This window comes from Talpa occidentalis, unplaced genomic scaffold (assembly GCF_014898055.3).
Source record: "Talpa occidentalis isolate TD23 unplaced genomic scaffold, MPIMG_talOcc4v2.1 talOcc4.12, whole genome shotgun sequence".
Taxonomy (NCBI): Eukaryota; Metazoa; Chordata; class Mammalia; order Eulipotyphla; family Talpidae; genus Talpa; species Talpa occidentalis.
Window position 1 is genome coordinate 46,547,126 of NW_023601212.1, and position 18,171 is coordinate 46,565,296.

Consider the following 18,171-nt stretch of genomic DNA (forward strand, 5'->3'; position numbering starts at 1 on the left):
CCAGAAGAAACTGACCCAGAGACAAAATCCCATTGGTCTTGTGAACCCATTGAGGACCTGAGATATTTATTTAAGAGAAAGACCACTTAAATGTTACTGACTTTTCCAGTTACTATAGCAGGATACCCAAGGATTCACTTTATTGAAGAAAGCCTGAGATGACAAACATGCTCTAACCAATCTCTTTCCTTCCACAGTTTAGGAGACATGAAATAACATCTAGAATCATGCATATGCTGGCAGTATTTTTTTTAATAATTTAAATTTTTATTACACAGAACAGCTTTCAATCTTGATTTTGGTATTTCCTTTTGACTTTTTTTTAACTCGGGGTTTTCTTTTTCTGTTGATTTTTGCTCTTTTGGCCTATGAGTGAAACTGCAGTTGTATAAGATGTCCCACGTGTGATAAATGATAGCTAAAGAGCTCTCTGTGTCTATATGTTGTATGTATATATGTCTTTTCCTTGTGTCCTTGTGTTGGCCTCTAGAGGTTGAAAAATTGATATACATGGTACCTACAGATGTTAAACAACAAAAAAAAAGTCTCTAGTTATGCAAAAAAAAAACCCTAAAGGTAATGGTTTGATGTACTACTGAACTGAGCCAGTGCCTTCATGGAGATTGAATATTGTTGTTGCTGCTGTTTTCTAATATTCATGGCAAAGCTTCCCAGAAATCTAAATTCAAGTAAAAATTTGGTAGCCTGTCATTTGGTTGATAGAAGGAAATTTTGTGGAACCTTAGTAGAGCTCCTGAGGCACTCCACAAAATTTCCCCCTTTCTTCCTGGGAAAGGCATTAGATGAATTTGTCCTATTTGGTTTATCCAATAAAGTAAAACTAGATGAGAAGTGTTGTCACTTGGGAAATGGTGAAACTTTGGCATGTACAGAAATGTTAACATTGGTTTTCTGAAACATGTATAAACCTTTCAGTATCTGATATGTATGTAAATGTCAATGGTGACTGTCACCTTGCAATATTGTATACTTCAGTGGTTTGATATCTACAGAAATTGTTTCTGGAGAAAATAATAAGGGGAAAAGATCTCAACAGATTCCTATTGATGGAACTTTTGATGGCACAAATTTCTTACAAAGGACTGAATAGACTGTTGGAGAGAATTTTGATTTTTACTAAGTTTTGTTTGATACAATACTGGTAATTTTTTGCATTTTGTTTTGATTCAAACAAAGTTTTCTTGTTTTGACTGACCAGGACCTGCAGCAATGTTGCATTTTTTTTTTTTCAGCACAGCTAACTTGTGTTTGCATTTTCTCTCCCTTTGATACCAACACAGCATAAAAATAGTGGTAGTAATTTTTTTTTACTACTCATGTCTGAGTCTGTTTTTGCATAACTTCCATAGAATTTTGTCTGCTTAAACTAAAAACAATTGGACATTAGTGTTATTGTGTGGCTGTGAGTGGAATCTTCCAGAAAGATGAAACAGAGCTGAGCCAAGAAGAGGAGAACCCACTGCTTTGTCCGTAGGCTCCAGAGTCCCCCAAGGGAGGGAGGTGAGGAAGCTGCCTCCATGGACAGGACTGGATGACCCGGAAAAAGAAAAGCCCTGGTACCCTCTAGAAGAGGAAAGCCCAGGTGGTGGCTAGCGAGACCAACTTTGTTCTTAAAGCCTATGTGGATCGGATGTCAAGAGTTCGCTCTGATGCTATATGGAGTGTCCAACAAAGCAGCAGTTATTCTGCCCTGTGATTTTATTGTTAATATGGTTTAAAAGTAGATTTCGTTTGTAGATTTTTGCTATGCTGTTGAGAAAAAAACATTGGAATCGAAGTGGAGCGATCTTGTATTTAGATAAGTAGAACTGTTAGGGGGAAAGGATGTCCTGAGCAAACTATATATAGGTTTTGTGGACTCCAAACCAGAACCATCAAAAAAACACTGGGAATGACAAATCCCATGATCACCAAAGAGAGGGTTGCGAAGACCTAAGGGTGAAGTTAAGCAGCCATGTTTTTTTGTTTAGGTATATAACCAGCCTTGAGAGCTGGGGTCGCCCTCTTGGCCCCAAGGCGCTTGGCTTTTCGCCAGCTCTTGGTAGGTCATTTGGGATTCCAGGTCAGAGGAACGGATAAGACTCATTCACAAATTTATCTCCCTCTTTATCTTCCTGAGTTTTTCATTTCTTCATTTCCCCTTCTTTTGTAAATAAGCCTTTTATTAATCTTATGTGTGTGCCTGCAGTCTAGCATTAAGAAGTACCCCCCCCTTTTTTTTTGGACTGGAATTTATTTATTTTTATTTTTTTTAATTTAAATTTTATTTTTATATTCCCCATACAATTACAACCTCCTTATTTTTACCCCAAGCCCTCCTTTCCCCACCTCCCACCCCCCATAGAGTGTCTCTTGTTCATAGTTATTTGTTGATTTTGATATTTTCTTTCTTATAGTTATTCTTTTTCCTGTTCCCTTATTTAAGTTTTCTAGATTCCTGCTATGAGTGAGACCTATTTACAATAGCTAAGCTTTGGAAACAACACAAATGCCCAAAAATAGATGACTGGATCAAGAAGATGTGGTACATATACACCATGGAATATTACTCAGCATTCAAAAAAGATAATCACATGCAATTTGCAGCAACATGGATGGCGCTGGAAGGGATCATGCTCAGTGAAATAAGCCAGAAAGAAAAAGAAGTCCCTTTTAAGGGCCCCCTGGTGGCGCAAGTTGTTGAGCACAGCACTGTGAAGCTGTCTGCAGCCTCTGCAGCGCAAGAGTTCAATCCCCCGCCAGGCAGCTACCCACATGGCACAGCAGACCTCTCCTGACTCGCCTGCTGCTCCCCTCAGCAGTGTACTTCGGTCTATCTGCTTGTTCTGTTCCCTGCTCTGTCTCTGGTGAATCCTCTCACCTCCCACACCTCTGTCCTGTACCCCAGTTCTTGAAATCATAAATATATCTTTAAAAAAAAAAGTCCCTTTTAAGCGTACAGGTGAGGACCCACAGTCATGCAACCTGTTTTATATTGGGGTGGCTCTGTAATAATTTGGTTGAGGAAATTTTGTGGAATCTCAGTAGAGTTCCTGAGACACTCCGTAAAATTTCTCCCTTTCCTCCTGGGAAAAGCATTTAGACAAATTTGTCCTATTTGGTTTACCCAGTAAAGTAAAACTGGAAGGGAAGCATTGTCACTTGTGAAAAAGGTAAAACTTTGGCATGTACAGAAATGTTAACATTGGTTTTCTCAATCATGTATAAAAACCTTTCAGTACCTGATATGTTGTAAATTGTCAATTTTGATTGTCCTGCAATATTGTATACTTCAATGGTTTGATATCTGCAGAAATTGTTTCTGGAGAAATTAAGGGGTAAAAAGACCTCAACTGATTCCAATTGGTGGAACTTTTGACAGTGAAACTTTACTACAAAGGAAGGACTGAATAGACTGTAGGAGATAATTCTGATTTTTGATGAGTTTTGTTTGAAATAATACTGGTGATTTTTTTTTTTTTGCATTTTGTTTTGACTTAAAAAGGTTGTCTTGTATTGACTGACCAAGATCTGCAGCAATACTGTATTTTTGAAGCAGAGCTAACTTGTGTTTGCATTTTCTCTCCCCTTGATACCAACATGGTATGAAAAAGTAGTAGTAATTTTTACTACTTGTGGCAATGAGTCTGTTTTTGCATAATTTCAATAGGGAATTTTGTCTGCTTAGACTAGAGAATTGGATATGTGTTTCATTGTGTGGTTTTGATGGAAATTCTTCCAGGAAGTTGAGTTTGAACTGAGCCAAGAAGGGGATAACCTGATGCTTTGTTTGTAGGGTTCCAGAGACCCCCAACTCTGATACAGGGCGCAGGGGACATTAAAACTGGCCAAGGACACTGCCCAAGTAGTTTATCCATCTGATTTCTTCACCTGTGCACACAATTGGAAAACTCTCTGAACCTGAGTGTTCAGAGAACAATAATGGGATTTATTTAACAAACCCGGGAAAAACAGTTTTACTGAGGCCAAAAATGGCCGTTTACCTCAAACCAGAAGCATGTTTTTAAAGTCCTAAATACAGACACTCCAAAGATGGCATCTTCCCACCACTGTGGACCTAGACCATGGGGCAGCCAGACTTTAGGCCGGGATTCAACTCACGAAGACAACAGAAGACACTAGGAGATGTTCCCCAGGGCTGCTGAGATGACCCAGCACAGCACCAGACAAGCAACACTCAAAACAGCTGCTGGGCCTCCCTGGTGGTGCAGGGGTTAAAGTCTCAGCGCTATCAAGCTATCCCAGGCATTGCAGCATGAGTTCGATTCTGGCCAGGGAGCTGAGCCACATAGCGCAGCAGACCTCTCCCTTCTCGCCTGCTGCTCCCCACTCTGTCTCTGAGGTGATTCCTCTCATCCCCTCACCTTTGGCCTAGACCCCAGTTCTTGTATGTATAAATAAATAGATCTTTGGAGGGGGGCGGGAAATAGCAGCTGCAGCTGCTGAATGACCCACCGAACAGCCACACTCGTGCAGCTCAGTGAGGCTCCCCTCTCTAGGTCATCACCTTCCCTCCAGGCCATAACAGCAGCAAAACTAGGAACAGTTTCAGTCGCTTGGCTACCTGCAAAGCCGCCAAACTTTTCCTCTTTGAGATTGGCTGCTGGAGGCCTCCACATTCTTCAAAAGGTCTGCAACAGCCTTCTGAAGATCTGCATGGTGGGGGCAGAAATTGCTGGAATTGCTGAAGATCCAAAAACTGAATGCTGGGGGCTGCTTCTGCAGTCCCTTATATTTCTTACCAGTTTGCACCCCAAAATGCGATACTTTGTTCGCATTTTCTCTGGGGCTATCTATCCTCACCAACACCGCTCTCCAGGGGCACCATCTGCAATAGTCTTTGACTTTGACCATCAGTTACTAGTTACACAACGAAGGTGAGGAAGCATGCCTGTATTAGCTGGATTGAACAATCCAGAAAAAAAAGTTTTGGTAACCTTGAACAGGAAACCCCAGGTAGAGTCTGGTAAGTCAGACCTTGTTCCTGAAACCTGCACAGACTGGATGTCGAGAGCTCACTCATCTCATGGAGTATTTCTGCAAAGCCAGCTAAATTGCTGTTTGGTCATTTTGCCCTGTGATTTTGTTATAGGACAGGGAGAGGGGCAGCCCAAAAACCCTGCAAACCTGCCTATTCTAAATGGGTTCTGCCATCCGCCGCATCAACACAAAACATAGGACACTTTAATGGGAAGGATCTTTAATAAAAACTAGGAAACAATACAGGTGAGGCAAAGAATCTAGTTTCTAAATGAAGCACCCAAAGTTACCCGTCCCCTCGTGGGTAAAAGTCCATCCAAATGGGATTGGCCCAGAACAAGGCCCCAAAGCCTGCCACAAGTCTAAAGCATCTTCCAGTGGGGACCCACAGAAAAGGGTCACAAACAACTGGACAAGCCCGGAAGGAAAAGAGCAAAATCAACATCAAGATAAAAGCTGCCATTGTCACCTCCCCACGGGTCTCACCCACATCTGTGTCACCTAGTCCACGACCAAAAGACAAGCGCAGTTTCTTCACGTGTCTCTAGGCTCCATGTGCCTCCTCCAGGTCTCCTGGCTCCATCCTGCTTCCTTCCTCAGTCTCTTCTCCAGCTTCTCCTCTTCCTGCTCAGCTCCACCCTCCCTTGGGTGGGGCAGGGAACCTCCCCCTTTCCTGAGGACCACCCTGTTGCAATTTTATGCAAAAATAGGTGAAATGGACTGAAAGTAGATTTAGCTTGCAAATATTTTACTGTTAAGATAAAATCGGGATCAAGGTGGAGAGAAATTGTTTTTATATAAGTTGAACCAGTTTTAAGATTTTTCTTGTAATTTTGTTATATTTGCTGTTGTTTTGGCTAGTGCCTCCAGATGTTTTCATTTTGGCATGGACTGATGAACTATTTTCCAAGAATGGAGGACTTTTGTTTGCCACACTGGACAGTGCCTGATGACTAACTTGTTTTCCTTCCAAACTGGGACTCTGAAAAAACTCATCTGAGGCTACACCCCAGCATCCACACATTTGACCATAGAGGCTTCATCACCAGAGAAATGGTGACAAAAAGTGAAAGGGGGGGATGGTTGGAAGGGATGTCTCAGCAAACTCCACAAACAGGTTTTTGGACCCCACCCCCAACCCTGCCAAACAGATCCAAGATACCAAGGACTACAAATCCCATAATGTCATCACCACTGAAGGGAGGACTGCTGGGAACTGAGGGTGGAGTTAAGCAGCCAGGTTTGGTATATAACCAGACATGTGGGCCTTGGGGGATGCTTGGTATTTTGCCGATTTTCAGTGTGCTATTGGGGTCCCAGCTCAGAACTGACAAACGCATCGATTTATCTTTTTTTCTCGTTTGTAAATAAATACCCTCTTTGACCTTTCTGTGTTTGCCTGCAGTTGAGTCTCATAAGTCCCTTTAAAAAAAAAATGATTTATTTATTCATGCATACAAGAACTGGGGTACAGGCCAGATGTGTGGGAGGGTGAGATGATTCACCAGAGACATAGCCCGGGAACAGAACAGGCAGGCTGACCGAAATACGCTGCTGAGGGGAGCAGTTGGCAAGACAGGTGAGGTCTGCCGCTCCATGTGGGTATCTCCCGGCTGGGCTTGAACCCCTGCTACAGAGGCTGTGGCCAGCTTCACAGTGCTGCGCTCAACCGCCTGTGCCATCAGGGAGGCCCCTCCTAAGTCTCTTTTAAGCACGCAGGTGAAGACCCACAGTCAGGCAACCCATTTCACATTGTGACAAGATCACCTTGGATTACCTAGGTAATCCTAAATCCAATGGCAGGTGTAAATCATGAAGACAGGCAGAGATTAGAGGGGTGTCAGAAGCTGGAATAGACTGGGAGGACCCTGCCCTAGAGCCTCTGGAGGGAGTGCATTCTTGTAACATCTTGATTTTGAACTTTTGGCCTCCAGAACCTTGAGAAAACAAGAGTTATTTTAAGTGACCCAGTTCATAGCCGCAAGAAACTAATTCCTAAAGTGATGGGCACTTGAGTTTGAAATTGTTTTCCCCCATACATTGCTTATATTCTACTTATGTGACCACCCCCCCCACCTTTCACCATTTTATTTCAAGGTATGCTTGATTGTTCTTGTTCCAGAAAATTGCAAGAACTCCCTTTGCTGTAGCCTAAGGTCCAGTTGTAGACCCTGCAGTCAACCTGGGAAGGACACCCACATAAGGCTTTGCCCCACACCTACTGTGCCTGGCTGGTCCATCCTCCACTCTCCTCATAAGAAGCCCCTTGTCAGGTTACACCAAGTGGATGATCAACAGATATTTGATGCATGGCACCCTAGGAAGTAGGTGTTATCACCTGAGGGCAACCAAGGGGCAGAAGGGTAAAGTGGAGAGGCCTAGGCCACCAGGTGGTGAGGGGCAGAGTCTGGTTTGACTCCAGTGGTCAGTAACTCCAGTCTCACTCTTACCTGTCAGGTGGCACTAGGGTGATTATTTTACAGGTAAAGAAATTGAAGAGTAGGGCTGGCTCACCTGTCCAGTTCAGAATCCCAGTGGACAGTTGTACAGCAGTGTTTCAGAACTGGGGGTTTCTTATAACCTTGGAAGGTAACTGAGGGCTAAAGCTGCTGTACATTGCCTGGTGTCTTTGGGATCTGGGGCAGCCCATTAGTAAGGGGGAAAATTAAGGATAAGTAGGCATAGAAAGGGTTAATGGGCCACAGAAAATGGCCTGGGGAGGGGAAGGTGGAAACAGTGCATTGGAGGTCTGGTACTAACTTAAGAAAATCTTGGGTTTTTGGAAACTTGGTTTTCTGGAACCTTTTGAATTTTGGGGGTTTGGGGGGAGAGTTGGCAGAGACTTAAGTCATTGCATTGCTTAAGTCAAGGTTCAAGCTTGGTGAGAGGAAGGGGAGCGGAGAGTGGGAAGAAGAATAAAGAGGAAGAGGAGGGAGGGTGGCGGAGGAAGGATAAAGGGCCGATAGAGAGTGGGAAGGTTAGGAGGAGGAAGAGTGGGGAGAAGTAGAGGGAAGAGGAGGAGGAGGGGAAGTGGAGGAAAGGAGGGGGAGGAAGCGAGGAAAGGGTTGAAATCTGGGCACAAGGGAGAAGGAGGAGGAGGGAGAGCAATGTTTCAGCACACTTTTGTAATTGAATCTCAATTTCCAGCTGGTATGTTGGCCCTAGCCCTCAGTTTATTTACCTGTAAAATGGGGTGATTGTAATAGTGCTACCTGGCAGTGTAGTTACTGGTCATTGCTGACTGGATTGACCCAGGGGCAGGGAAAGTAGCCAACCAGTGACTGGCTCTGAGCCTGAGCTCCGGATCTGCGGCCTCAGCCCTCCATTCCACCCACCATGAGCAGGCAGCAGGGACCAATGGCAGCGTGGGGGCTGAGGGCCTGCCCAGCCCTGCCGTCCAAATGGCACTGGATGCCACTGGATGCTGGCCCTGGCTGCCTCCCAAGGAGAGCTTGCTGGGAAGGTCGGCCAACCAGGGCAGAAAACAAGCAGGGATGGATTGAGAAGGGGGAGCCTGGAGAGAGGGATCCAAGGCAGAGGCCCGCGTGAACATAGCACAGGCAAGCAGGTCCTGGGAGCCTGAAGAAACAGAGGCTCCTGAAGCCCATCTGCTGCTAGATTTGGGGCTCTCCGTCTTGACCTGGCCATTCCATCTCATCTGCCTGAGCTTCTGGGAGCCGGTGAGACTAGCCAAGAAACAGGGCCTGTGCAAGGCTCCAGGTCAGCTGAATCAGGGTGGTGGGCAGGCAGGCCAGTACTGGCCCATTCCTGGACGTGACAAGGGTCTTTGGGGGGCACCTTGGGGTGCAAATGTACGCATCGAGGCAGGCTGGGTACCAGATGTGTGGATTTTGTACTCCCTGGTCCTTTGGGGGTATGGCACTGAAGCTTAATTGACAAGGTTTTGGCACGCATTTGTGATTAGCTGTGTCCTTGAAATATATTACTGAATTAAGTACCCTCTGGGGCTCCCAGAGTTTGAGTTTAGAACTCCTCAGGTCCCTGGAATATTTAAATATTTTAGAGGCTTTGGGGCCTGGGTTTACGACAAGCTGGGGCAAAAGCCCAGTACTGTGATTTTCTAGTCCCCCGGGGTAGGGATGTAGAATGCCAGCTAGCGCTCCTAGAAGGAGAGCCCGAGCCACGCCTCTCGGCTGTGGGATACACGTGTTTTCTAACCGCAAAGCTGAGGGCCGGCGGGGGTGGGCGGGAACGAAGCTTAGTTGTCATGGAGACTCGGCACAACTAGCTGGGGAGTTCTAGGCCCCGAGTCTCGTTGGCAGTTGTCTCTCTGGCCCTGGGGCCCTCTCTATGGTCGTGGCCTCCGGAAGGGGGCGGACCTTGGCAATGGGGCTGAGGTTCTCAAAGCCAGACAGGTTGGAAGAAGGCCTCGGGGCGGGACTGGGAGGGCAGTTGGGACGGAGCCCAGGCGTTATGGTGGCCGGAGTTAGGCCTAGGGGTAGTGACTGGGCCAAAGCCTGAGGGCAGGGCCCGTGTCCCGGGTGGAACTTGCGCCTGGGAACGCCAGCAATGCCGGGGTGGAGGCGGGGCTTGGCGTGGGGGCGGGGTCTTATTCAGAGTGGGTGCGGCGTTTGCTCACGGCTAGGACCCTAGTCTTAACCTAGAGGCCCTACCGGGCTGGCCCCCAGCGGCCTGGGAGATAGGGGCGGGGCCTGAAGGAAAGACCACGACCTATCGTTGGACATGTGGACCCTGGGATCGAGGGCCTGGCATGGGGGCGGGGCCCAGGGAAGGACCTGGATTTGTGGTCGGGCACAAGGAGGAACCCAGACTTGGGGACCAAATCGAGAGGGTGGAGCGTGGTTCCCAAAGGCCTCCAGTTAGGTGAAGGCATGACAATAATGGAGGGGTTCCTGAACGAGCTGAGCCTGCAGGTGTGGCCCAGTCTAATGATTGGCAGAGAAGTCTGGGCCTGGCTGGGAGCAAGGCGGCCTGTGGGCGGAGCCTGCCTGCGGCATGGCCAATCCCAGGTCTGGGGGCGGGGTCTGGCTGCAGCCCACGGGTCTGGGTTTCGGCCAGCGGAGGGGCGCGTCTTCGCCAGCAAGTGGGCGGTGCTCCGGGGGCGGGGCCTGGGGCGGGGCCTGGGGCGGGGCCTCTGGGGCGGGGCCTCTGGGGCGGGGCCTCTGGGGCGGGGCCCGGGCGGCTCGCGTCCTCAGCTCAGTCGGCGTCCCCAGGATGCGGGCTCCGGGTGCGGGAGCGGCCTCCGTGGCCTCGCTGGTGCTGTTGTGGCTGCTGGGGCTGCCGTGGACCTGGAGCGCGGCGGCAGCCCTCGGAGTGTACGTGGGCGGCGGCGGCTGGCGTTTCCTGCGCATCGTCTGCAAGACGGCGAAGCGGGACCTGTTGTGAGTGCATTCCGGGCCCCGGGCTGGGGTCGGGGGCGGGGCTGCGAGCCCTGGGGCGGATCAAAGGGGGCTCCTGGGGCGACCTAGGGGGTGCCCGGAGGGCTTGGGAATGCGGTTTAGAAGACTGGGGCCAAGGCTAGGTCGGAGCCGTGGCCTGAAGGAGTGACGGGTAGGGGCGTTCTGAGGGAACCTACAGGAGACAGCCTGAAGGTCTCTGAAGGGAAAGGAATAGGTCTCAAGATTCTTGGGGTTAATTGGGAGGCTTCAGGAGACTGGAAAGAAACTTGGGAGTTCTTGGGTAGCTGGTAGAAGTTCTAGGTAGTTCGGGGGGCTGATTGGGAAATTGTAATTTGGAGTCTTTGGGGCTGGGTGACTGTGGGAGACCTTTGGAGGCTCTTGAGGAATTCTGGTGGGTCCCCCGTGGGTTCACAGGAGCTATCTGTTGGTTTCTAGGGTCTGCCAAGATACCTTGGGTCAATTTACGAATTTTTTTTGGGGGGTGTGAAGGGGCTTCTTGGGAAGTATGTAGAGGACTTTTAGGGTCTGTGAAAGGTGTCTGTCTCTTCAGGGCCATCTGTAGGCTTCTGTGTAGCTGGGGGCAATCTGTGAGTGTGATTTCTGTGTGGGATTTTGGAGGAGGTTTGGAATTTGTGGAGAGGCCACTACATATTCCAATACTTGTTTTCTTCTCCCACCCCCCCACCCCCCATCCCCATGGCACTGCAAATATTCTAATACTTGTTTGGGAATCTCTGGGGACTGAGACCTCTGTGGGGGAGGAGGAGGGATTCTGGTTTCTTATGCGGGTATTCTTGGAGAATCCTCCTAAGGTGATACTGTCCTAAGATGACATTGGTGTTGCTGGGATCCCCAAATGAGCAAATGACAGCCCCGTGTGGCCAGACTTGTTGACTTCGCAGGCACCCTTTCTGTTTGGAGTTGGAAGGACTAAACCCATTGTAAGGATGAAGAAACTGAGGCTTGGGAGCAGTAGGAGGGGTATGGAGCTGGGAAAAATTCACTGCAAGTTAAGTCTTTTAGAATTCATCTTTTTTTTTTTTTTTTTTCCCATGGCCCTCTTTGCTGCTGTCCGCCTTCCCTCATTGGCTTTCTAACATACAGATCTGATTTCATCTTATGTTCACACACTCCACAATCCAACTCTCCTCCTGAGTCTCCTGAGTTGGAAACTCAGCCTCCCATTGGGCACTGAAATCCCGCCAACCTGTCTCCTGCCCACTTGAACTCACCACCTTGATCGGCCCACCTAGTCCGTGAATCAGCTCCTCTTGTCCAGCACAGGCTGCTCCCTCTGCCACCTGAAATATATGACTTCCGTTTACCTGGTGATTCCTTATCATGTTGCCTCCCTGGGAGACCCTTTGTGGAATTTTCCTATTAATCATCCTCTCATGGCTCCTCTCACCCTTAGATCCTAGATTATGTGAAGTCCCTGACCTTATCCCCTGAAGCTTCTCCCTTTTGTCACTGTTCCAGCTACATTGGCCTCCTCGCTGTTCCTATACACGCATAACCTTGTTCTAGTCTCGGGGCCTTTGCACTTGCTATTGCCACTGCCTGGACTGCTCTTTCCTGTTCTTTTTCATCCTGCTGTGGTTTAAATATCACCTCCTCAGAGAGTCCCTGACACTGAGTCTCCATAGACCCGCCCCTTTTGTTGCTCTCTAATAATAGCCAACATTTACTGAGTGCCCCCTCCTCCCCTAACAAGGTGCTAAGCATTTTATAGGCATGGCTCCTTGAGTGCTCCCAGCAACCTCCTGCGGTGGGTACTCTTCTCATTTAGAGATAAGTAAATTGAGGCACAAAGTGGTTATGCCACATGTGCAAGGTCACATAGGTCATGGGCATAGGATTTGAATCCAGTTAGAGTCACTCCAAACTTTGACCTATGGCCGCTATTCATTATCTGTAATTCTCGTATGTGTCTGCTTTCTTGCCTTTGATTCTTAGGTTCCCCCCACCCCAACACACTATGAGCTCTGTGTTGGCTTTTGTGTCACTGTGGCCCTGGCCCCTGCTCAGGGTGGCACAGCAGGAGTATGGGCCATGTTTGTTGACTGGCTGGCCCGCCCTACTCCATGGGTTCACCCAGGCCCCATTTCTCCCTTGCCCCTGCTCTGCCCCATGAAACTGTGGGGATCTGTGCCTGGCTGTCTTCCTGGGATAGGAGCTGAGTCTACTCTGAGTCCCTGATACAGAGCTTGACACACTTTTCTGTAGGAGGCAACCTCAAAGATGGCTGCAACTCCTGGTCCTTGTTTGATGCCCTCCCTTTGAGTGTAGGCTGGGCCTGTGACTCACTGCTAATGAATAGAGCTCAGTACAGCAGGTCTTTGAATACTGCTGTGTTGTTGTAACGGTGCTGAGAAAAAAACAATTCTGCCCAACATTGAATAAATTGGTATTATTCCAAGCACCTGCTTTCATTATACATCAATATACTGAAAATCACATTTTCCAAGTACACATTGATGATACTGAGTGAGGACATATTGTAGAAGTGAGGGGGTGTCACATTTGAGATTAGACAATTAAAAAGTACCATCCTGGGCACTTTCTCTTGGCTCACTTACTCTGGGGGCAGCTTGCTGCCATGATGTGACTCAGTCACATGGAGAGGCTCATGTGAGTGAACTTGGAAGTGAACTGGTCTCCCAATAAAACTGTGAGATGACTGGAGCTCCAGCTGACACCATGATTGTCGCCTCACAAGAGACCCTTAGCCAGAACCACCACCTAAGTCACTCCCATAGTCCAGAGACTATGAGATATAAGTGTTTATTGTTTGGGGTGATTTGTTACACAGCAGGAACTGACTAATAGAGCCTTTATAATCTTCTCTGTGTACCAGGCCATGTCCTAATATGCTCATATTCCTGTTAAGAAGGGATGCTTGTTAATCCCCTTTTATATGTAGGCCAATGAAGGCATGGAGGTCATTTGCACAGGAACACACAGTCAGGGAGGGGTAGGGCTCCAGAGTGGTGTTCTTAGTCTTGGTGCTGGGTTGGTGATGGGGCTTCATTTAGACCCTGGAGGAGAAAATCAGCACCCCACCTGAGTCCTCCTGATTAGTCCTGTCTTTGACCTGATCACTTTCAACTTTGTGGGTATCTTAGTGCCGAGACCACAGGGTGGAAGCAGGAGGGGCACAGGAGCAGAGGGCAAGAGGAGGCTTTGGGGAAGGACCCGAAGGCAGACAGTAGCCTCTTTGTCCCTAGAGTGGGGGTGGCTTGGGCTGCAGCCAGGCTGGTAGCCCAGGCATGAGGCTGTAGCTGAGCACTGGAACCCACTGCCTGCCCATGCAGGTGTCCTGCATAGGGACAGGACAGGAGAAGACAGACTGAGAGGCCCATGCCCCCCACTCACCAGAATGATGAAGTAACCTAAGTGCCATGACCGGCTGCCACCACAAATCCTGTTTCTCACTGTGTCATCTGTGGATGGGGACCCTTCTTGCAGAGGCCATTTTCCATGGCTCCCAACCTTGTTGATAGGCCTTTCCCCATGAGTGTGTCACTAATAACACCCCATGTGATTCTTGGAGTACTCTGTCAAGTTCTATCATGGAGAGTTGTTGAAGCAGAGCTGGGTAGAGAATAGTCACTCAGATGCATCACTGCTGGTTGCTCTCAGCTGTGGGTGCCCGGTGGCCCAGTGGCCATGCGGGCTGGTGGTCATGCACTTGGTCTGGAGCAGGAGTATCTAGCCATGATCCTTGGCTCTGTCCCTCACTGGAATGGTGCCCCTCCTCCATGTCCCAGTTCCTTCAGCTGTAAGAATAATGCCCCTTTTTCAAGAAACAGGAATTGGGTGCCTGCTGTGTGCATTGTAGCCACTTGGCTGCCATATGGAACATGGGGAGCACTTGTGGCAAGCCTGAGGAGAGGCAGAGTGAGTCAGCCTGAGAACCTTGGTTCTCGTGTGATCTCAGGTGTGTTAATTCGCTTCTCTGAGCTGCCAGCTCATCTGTCATCTGACAAGTGGGGATCTCAGCTCCCTACTTCGGAGGGTGGCCATAAGGTTAACAGAACCTAGCACACAGTAGGTGCTCAATAATGCTGAGACTACTCATCTTAGCTACTCTTAGTTGAATGGATGAGCTATGGAAATCTGATAAAGGAGTACAAGTGGGTGTGTAAATAACTGTCTTTTAATGTTTTACATTTAAAAAAATATTTATTTTTATTTATGCATATAGGAACTGGGGTGTAGGCTAGAGGTGTGGGGGGTGAGAGGATTCACCAGAGATGGTGGGGAGCAGAACAGGCGGATATACTGAGATACCCTGCTGTGGGGAGCAGTGGGTGAGAGAGGAGAGGTCTGCTGCGCCATGTGGGTTAGCCCCCTGGCAGGGATCAAAGTCCTGTCAATGACTGGAAATTGCTTTATAGTGCTGAGACTTTAACCCCTGCACCAACAGGGAGGCCCTAATGTTTTACATTTTAAGTTAGTTTTGTAATAGTTAAAACATAACACATGGTACAAAATTCAGATGTCATAGAGGGATTTGCAGTGAGAGTTGCCTTCTCTGTTACCCCCAGCCCTGCATTCCTTCTTCAGAGGTGCCTTGTTCTCAGGGATCGAACTCATGCTGCAGAGGCTGAGGATAGCTTCATAGTGCTGTGCTTAACACCCCCAGGGAGGCCCAGAAAGCTTTATTTTAATAGCATCCTAATCTTGTTTCATGAATGTAATGTGCCTCCTTCTATCTCCAAAGGTAAGGATGACTGTTTTAGCTTTTTTTTTTCCCTTTTTGTTTAGTATTGCAAGGATTTTCTCTGTTTTAGTTTCCATCATCCCTGTTAGAGCAGGCCTTCAGGGTTCTTGGTTGTAAAGCTTGTTAGATGCTCTCAGCATGTGTGTGTTTGGAGCTGGGGCGGGGTGGGGGTGGGGGGCTGGCGGAGGGGATCTTGTCCACTGAGCTTCATGAGCTTACCTAGCTCTCCTAGCTGGTGGTGCTTGGGGAAACTCCTTTGGATTTTGCGTCTGAACCTGGTTAGATTCCCCTTAGGAAACCTTTTGGGTCTTCCCCCAGGAGGGGCAGGCCTCTCCAGCAGCATCCCAGCAACACAGAAGGGAAGAGGATTGGGGAGCTCAGCATGCAGTAGGTAAACATTCATTTTATATGCCTTTGTAAGGAGGTTTGCACCCAGGATCCTCCCCTGAATGGACCTCTAGCCTTTTCCCGGGTGGCAAAGGGTCTATTTTTTGAAAAATTGAGATATAATTGACATATAACATTATATTCGTTTCAGGTGTACAACATAACGATTCAACATTTGTATATGTATGAACATCACCACAATAACACTGTTGAACATCCTTACAAAGTTAAAAATTCTTTTTCTTGTAATGAGAACTCAGCAACTTCCAAATATGCAAACAGTTTTATTAACTGTAATCACCATACTGTACATTGCATCCCCAGACTTACTAATTTTATAGAGGGGGTTGTTTCTTCTATAGGTTTCCACCCACCCCCCACTGTAGCCCAGGATTCTGCTTCTCCCACTCCCTGGTGCCCCAACCTCTCATCTGCTGTTCCCCAGCTTCCAAAAGTGGGGTGATTTGGTGTCCACCCACATTTTCCTGGTCCTTGAGAGTTGACGCTTTAGAATGGAAATCACCTCACTGGCTATTTTGAGGGACCTGGGGAGGCACAGTAATTGTTCAGTGTCTACGTGCTCAATTGCCATCTTTGCCCTGAAATGGCCCATGACTTTTGCCACTTACCTAAGGCTACTTCCTCATCTGCCTGCAGGAGGGGCCCCAATCTTGTGAAGGCTGCACAGACTTCCCTTTTAAGGAGGAACCATTGTTCATCTATTCTTTCCTTAGCACATGGCTTTTGGGTTCTTTTTCCTCGTCTTCTCATCAGAAGCCACAAATGAAGTGTTAGACATTATAATGTGCCCAAATTGATTCTGTAGTTAGTGAAATAATTCTGGCACAGAGCTGCCTCCTCTCATTCTCTGCTTCACTCACCTCCACCCCAGCCTACTGACACTTGTTCTCTTTTATTGATTTATTTTTTATTTATACAATAGCTGGCCAGAGGCGTGGGAGGGTGAGAGGATTCACCAGAGACAGAGCGGGGAGCAGAACAGGCAGTTGGACCGAAAACACTGCTGAGGGGAGCAGCGGGCGAGACAGGAGAGGTCTGCTGCACCATATCTGTTGCTCCCTGGCTGGCCGGAATCAAACCCGCACTGCAGAGGCTGCGGACAGCTTCACAATGCTGCGCTCAACCCGCTGCACCACCGGGGAGACCCCCTTGTTCTCTTTTAAATGTGCCTGCTTCTAGGCTTTTATACTTGCTCTGTTCTCCACCTGGGCTGCTTTACCCAGCAGCTGTTCCTTTTTTTTTTTTTTAAAGATTTATTGATTGATTGATTGATTTATACATACATACATACATACAAGTACTGGGTACAGTCAGAAGCACGGGAGGGTGAGAGAATTCACCAGAGCCAGAGCAGGGAGCAGAGCAGGCAGAAGGACCGAAGTACACTGCTGAGGGGAGCAGCGGGCGGCAGGAGAGGTCTGCGCGCCATGTGGGACCCTCCTCTGGTGGCCGGGGAGCAGCCGGGGATGGAACCAGCGCCGCAGAGGCTGCGGGCAGCTTCGCAACCCAGCGCTCAACCGCTGCGCCACCGGGGAGGCCCAGCAGCTGCTCCTTCTTATCATTTAAAATTACATTCAAACATTGCTTCCTCAGCAAGGGCTCCCTGCCCCTGTTGATAAAGGGGTCCTGTTTGTTCCTTCTTAGGAAACTTCTCATACAAAACTTTATTTTTGTTTGCTTGTTCCTTGGTTATTGTCTTTGACTCCCAAGATCATAAACCCCATAGGGCCAGGCATCAACCTTACTTTGGTCACATGTATGTCCTCATACCTTCCATGATGTATGGTGTTTGGTAGTACTCTGGGGTGGTATGCTACACAAGTGGGTCTTCTCCCCTCAGGAGGTATTCTTCATGAGGAGGCAAGTGGCATCAACTGTAGGGAAAATTTATAGCCACATATAATGTGGAGGGTTTTTTTGTTTGTTTTTTTTTAATAGAGGCATGTTTTATTTATTTATTTATTTGGTTGGTTGGTTTATACAAGCACTGGGTACAGTCAGAAGCGCGGGAGGGTGAGAGAATTCACCAGAGCCAGAGCGGGGAGCAGAGCAGGCAGAAGGACCGAAGTACACTGCTGAGGGGAGCAGCGGGCGGCAGGAGAGGTCTGCGCGCCATGTGGGACCCTCCTCCGGTGGCTGGGGAGCAGCCGGGGATGGAACTGGCGCCGCAGAGGCCGCGGGCAGCTTCGCAACCCAGCGCTCAACCGCTGCGCCACCAGGGAGGCCCGTAATGTGGAGTTTTGATGTGAGGTGGCTCTTGGTTGGTCATTTCATGCCTTAGCTTGTTTCATTCACTCTGGTTCTTTCTTTCTGCTCTGTCATCCTTGCAGCATTTTCACTCATTTGACAGCTAACTAATCTCCGTGCCGGTCGTTCAGCTCCACTCCTTCTATTTGGGGTTCTGCTGTCCCCTGGGATCTCCTATCCCCTTGCATTTTTGGGACAGATGTGGGAGTTAAAACCTCCACTAGTAGGAGGGCTCCTGGCGCCGGGAGGGGCACATGCTGGAGGGCTCAGCCATCTGTGCCCATGGCCACTCAGTGGCTGGCAGGTGAAGAGTAGCTGGCAGCTCAGGGCTGGGTCCCCGGGGCCTGGTTAGGGTAGAAAGAGCATGAGGAGTCTATTTGGGAAGTGGTGGTGTTACGGCAATTTCCT

The 18,171-nt window shown here is 48.4% G+C and overlaps 1 protein-coding gene across 2 annotated transcripts in view; it reads left to right on the forward strand.

The window, feature by feature from the left end:
- Positions 1–9,345: 9,345 nt before the first annotated feature.
- The window catches only part of SLC27A1 (solute carrier family 27 member 1), a 32,414-nt gene continuing 23,588 nt past the window's right edge, over positions 9,346–18,171 (forward strand). Inside the window, exons 1-2 of one of the 2 annotated variants that reach the window (XM_037506135.2) lie at positions 9,346–9,377; positions 10,197–10,364. In XM_037506135.2, the coding sequence (XP_037362032.2) occupies positions 9,349–9,377; positions 10,197–10,364 (197 nt within the window). In that variant the 5' untranslated portion in view covers positions 9,346–9,348. Of the gene's footprint in view, positions 9,378–10,196; positions 10,365–14,616; positions 15,109–18,171 lie in introns of those variants that run through there. The other variant, XM_054693352.1, reaches the window with a different exon arrangement.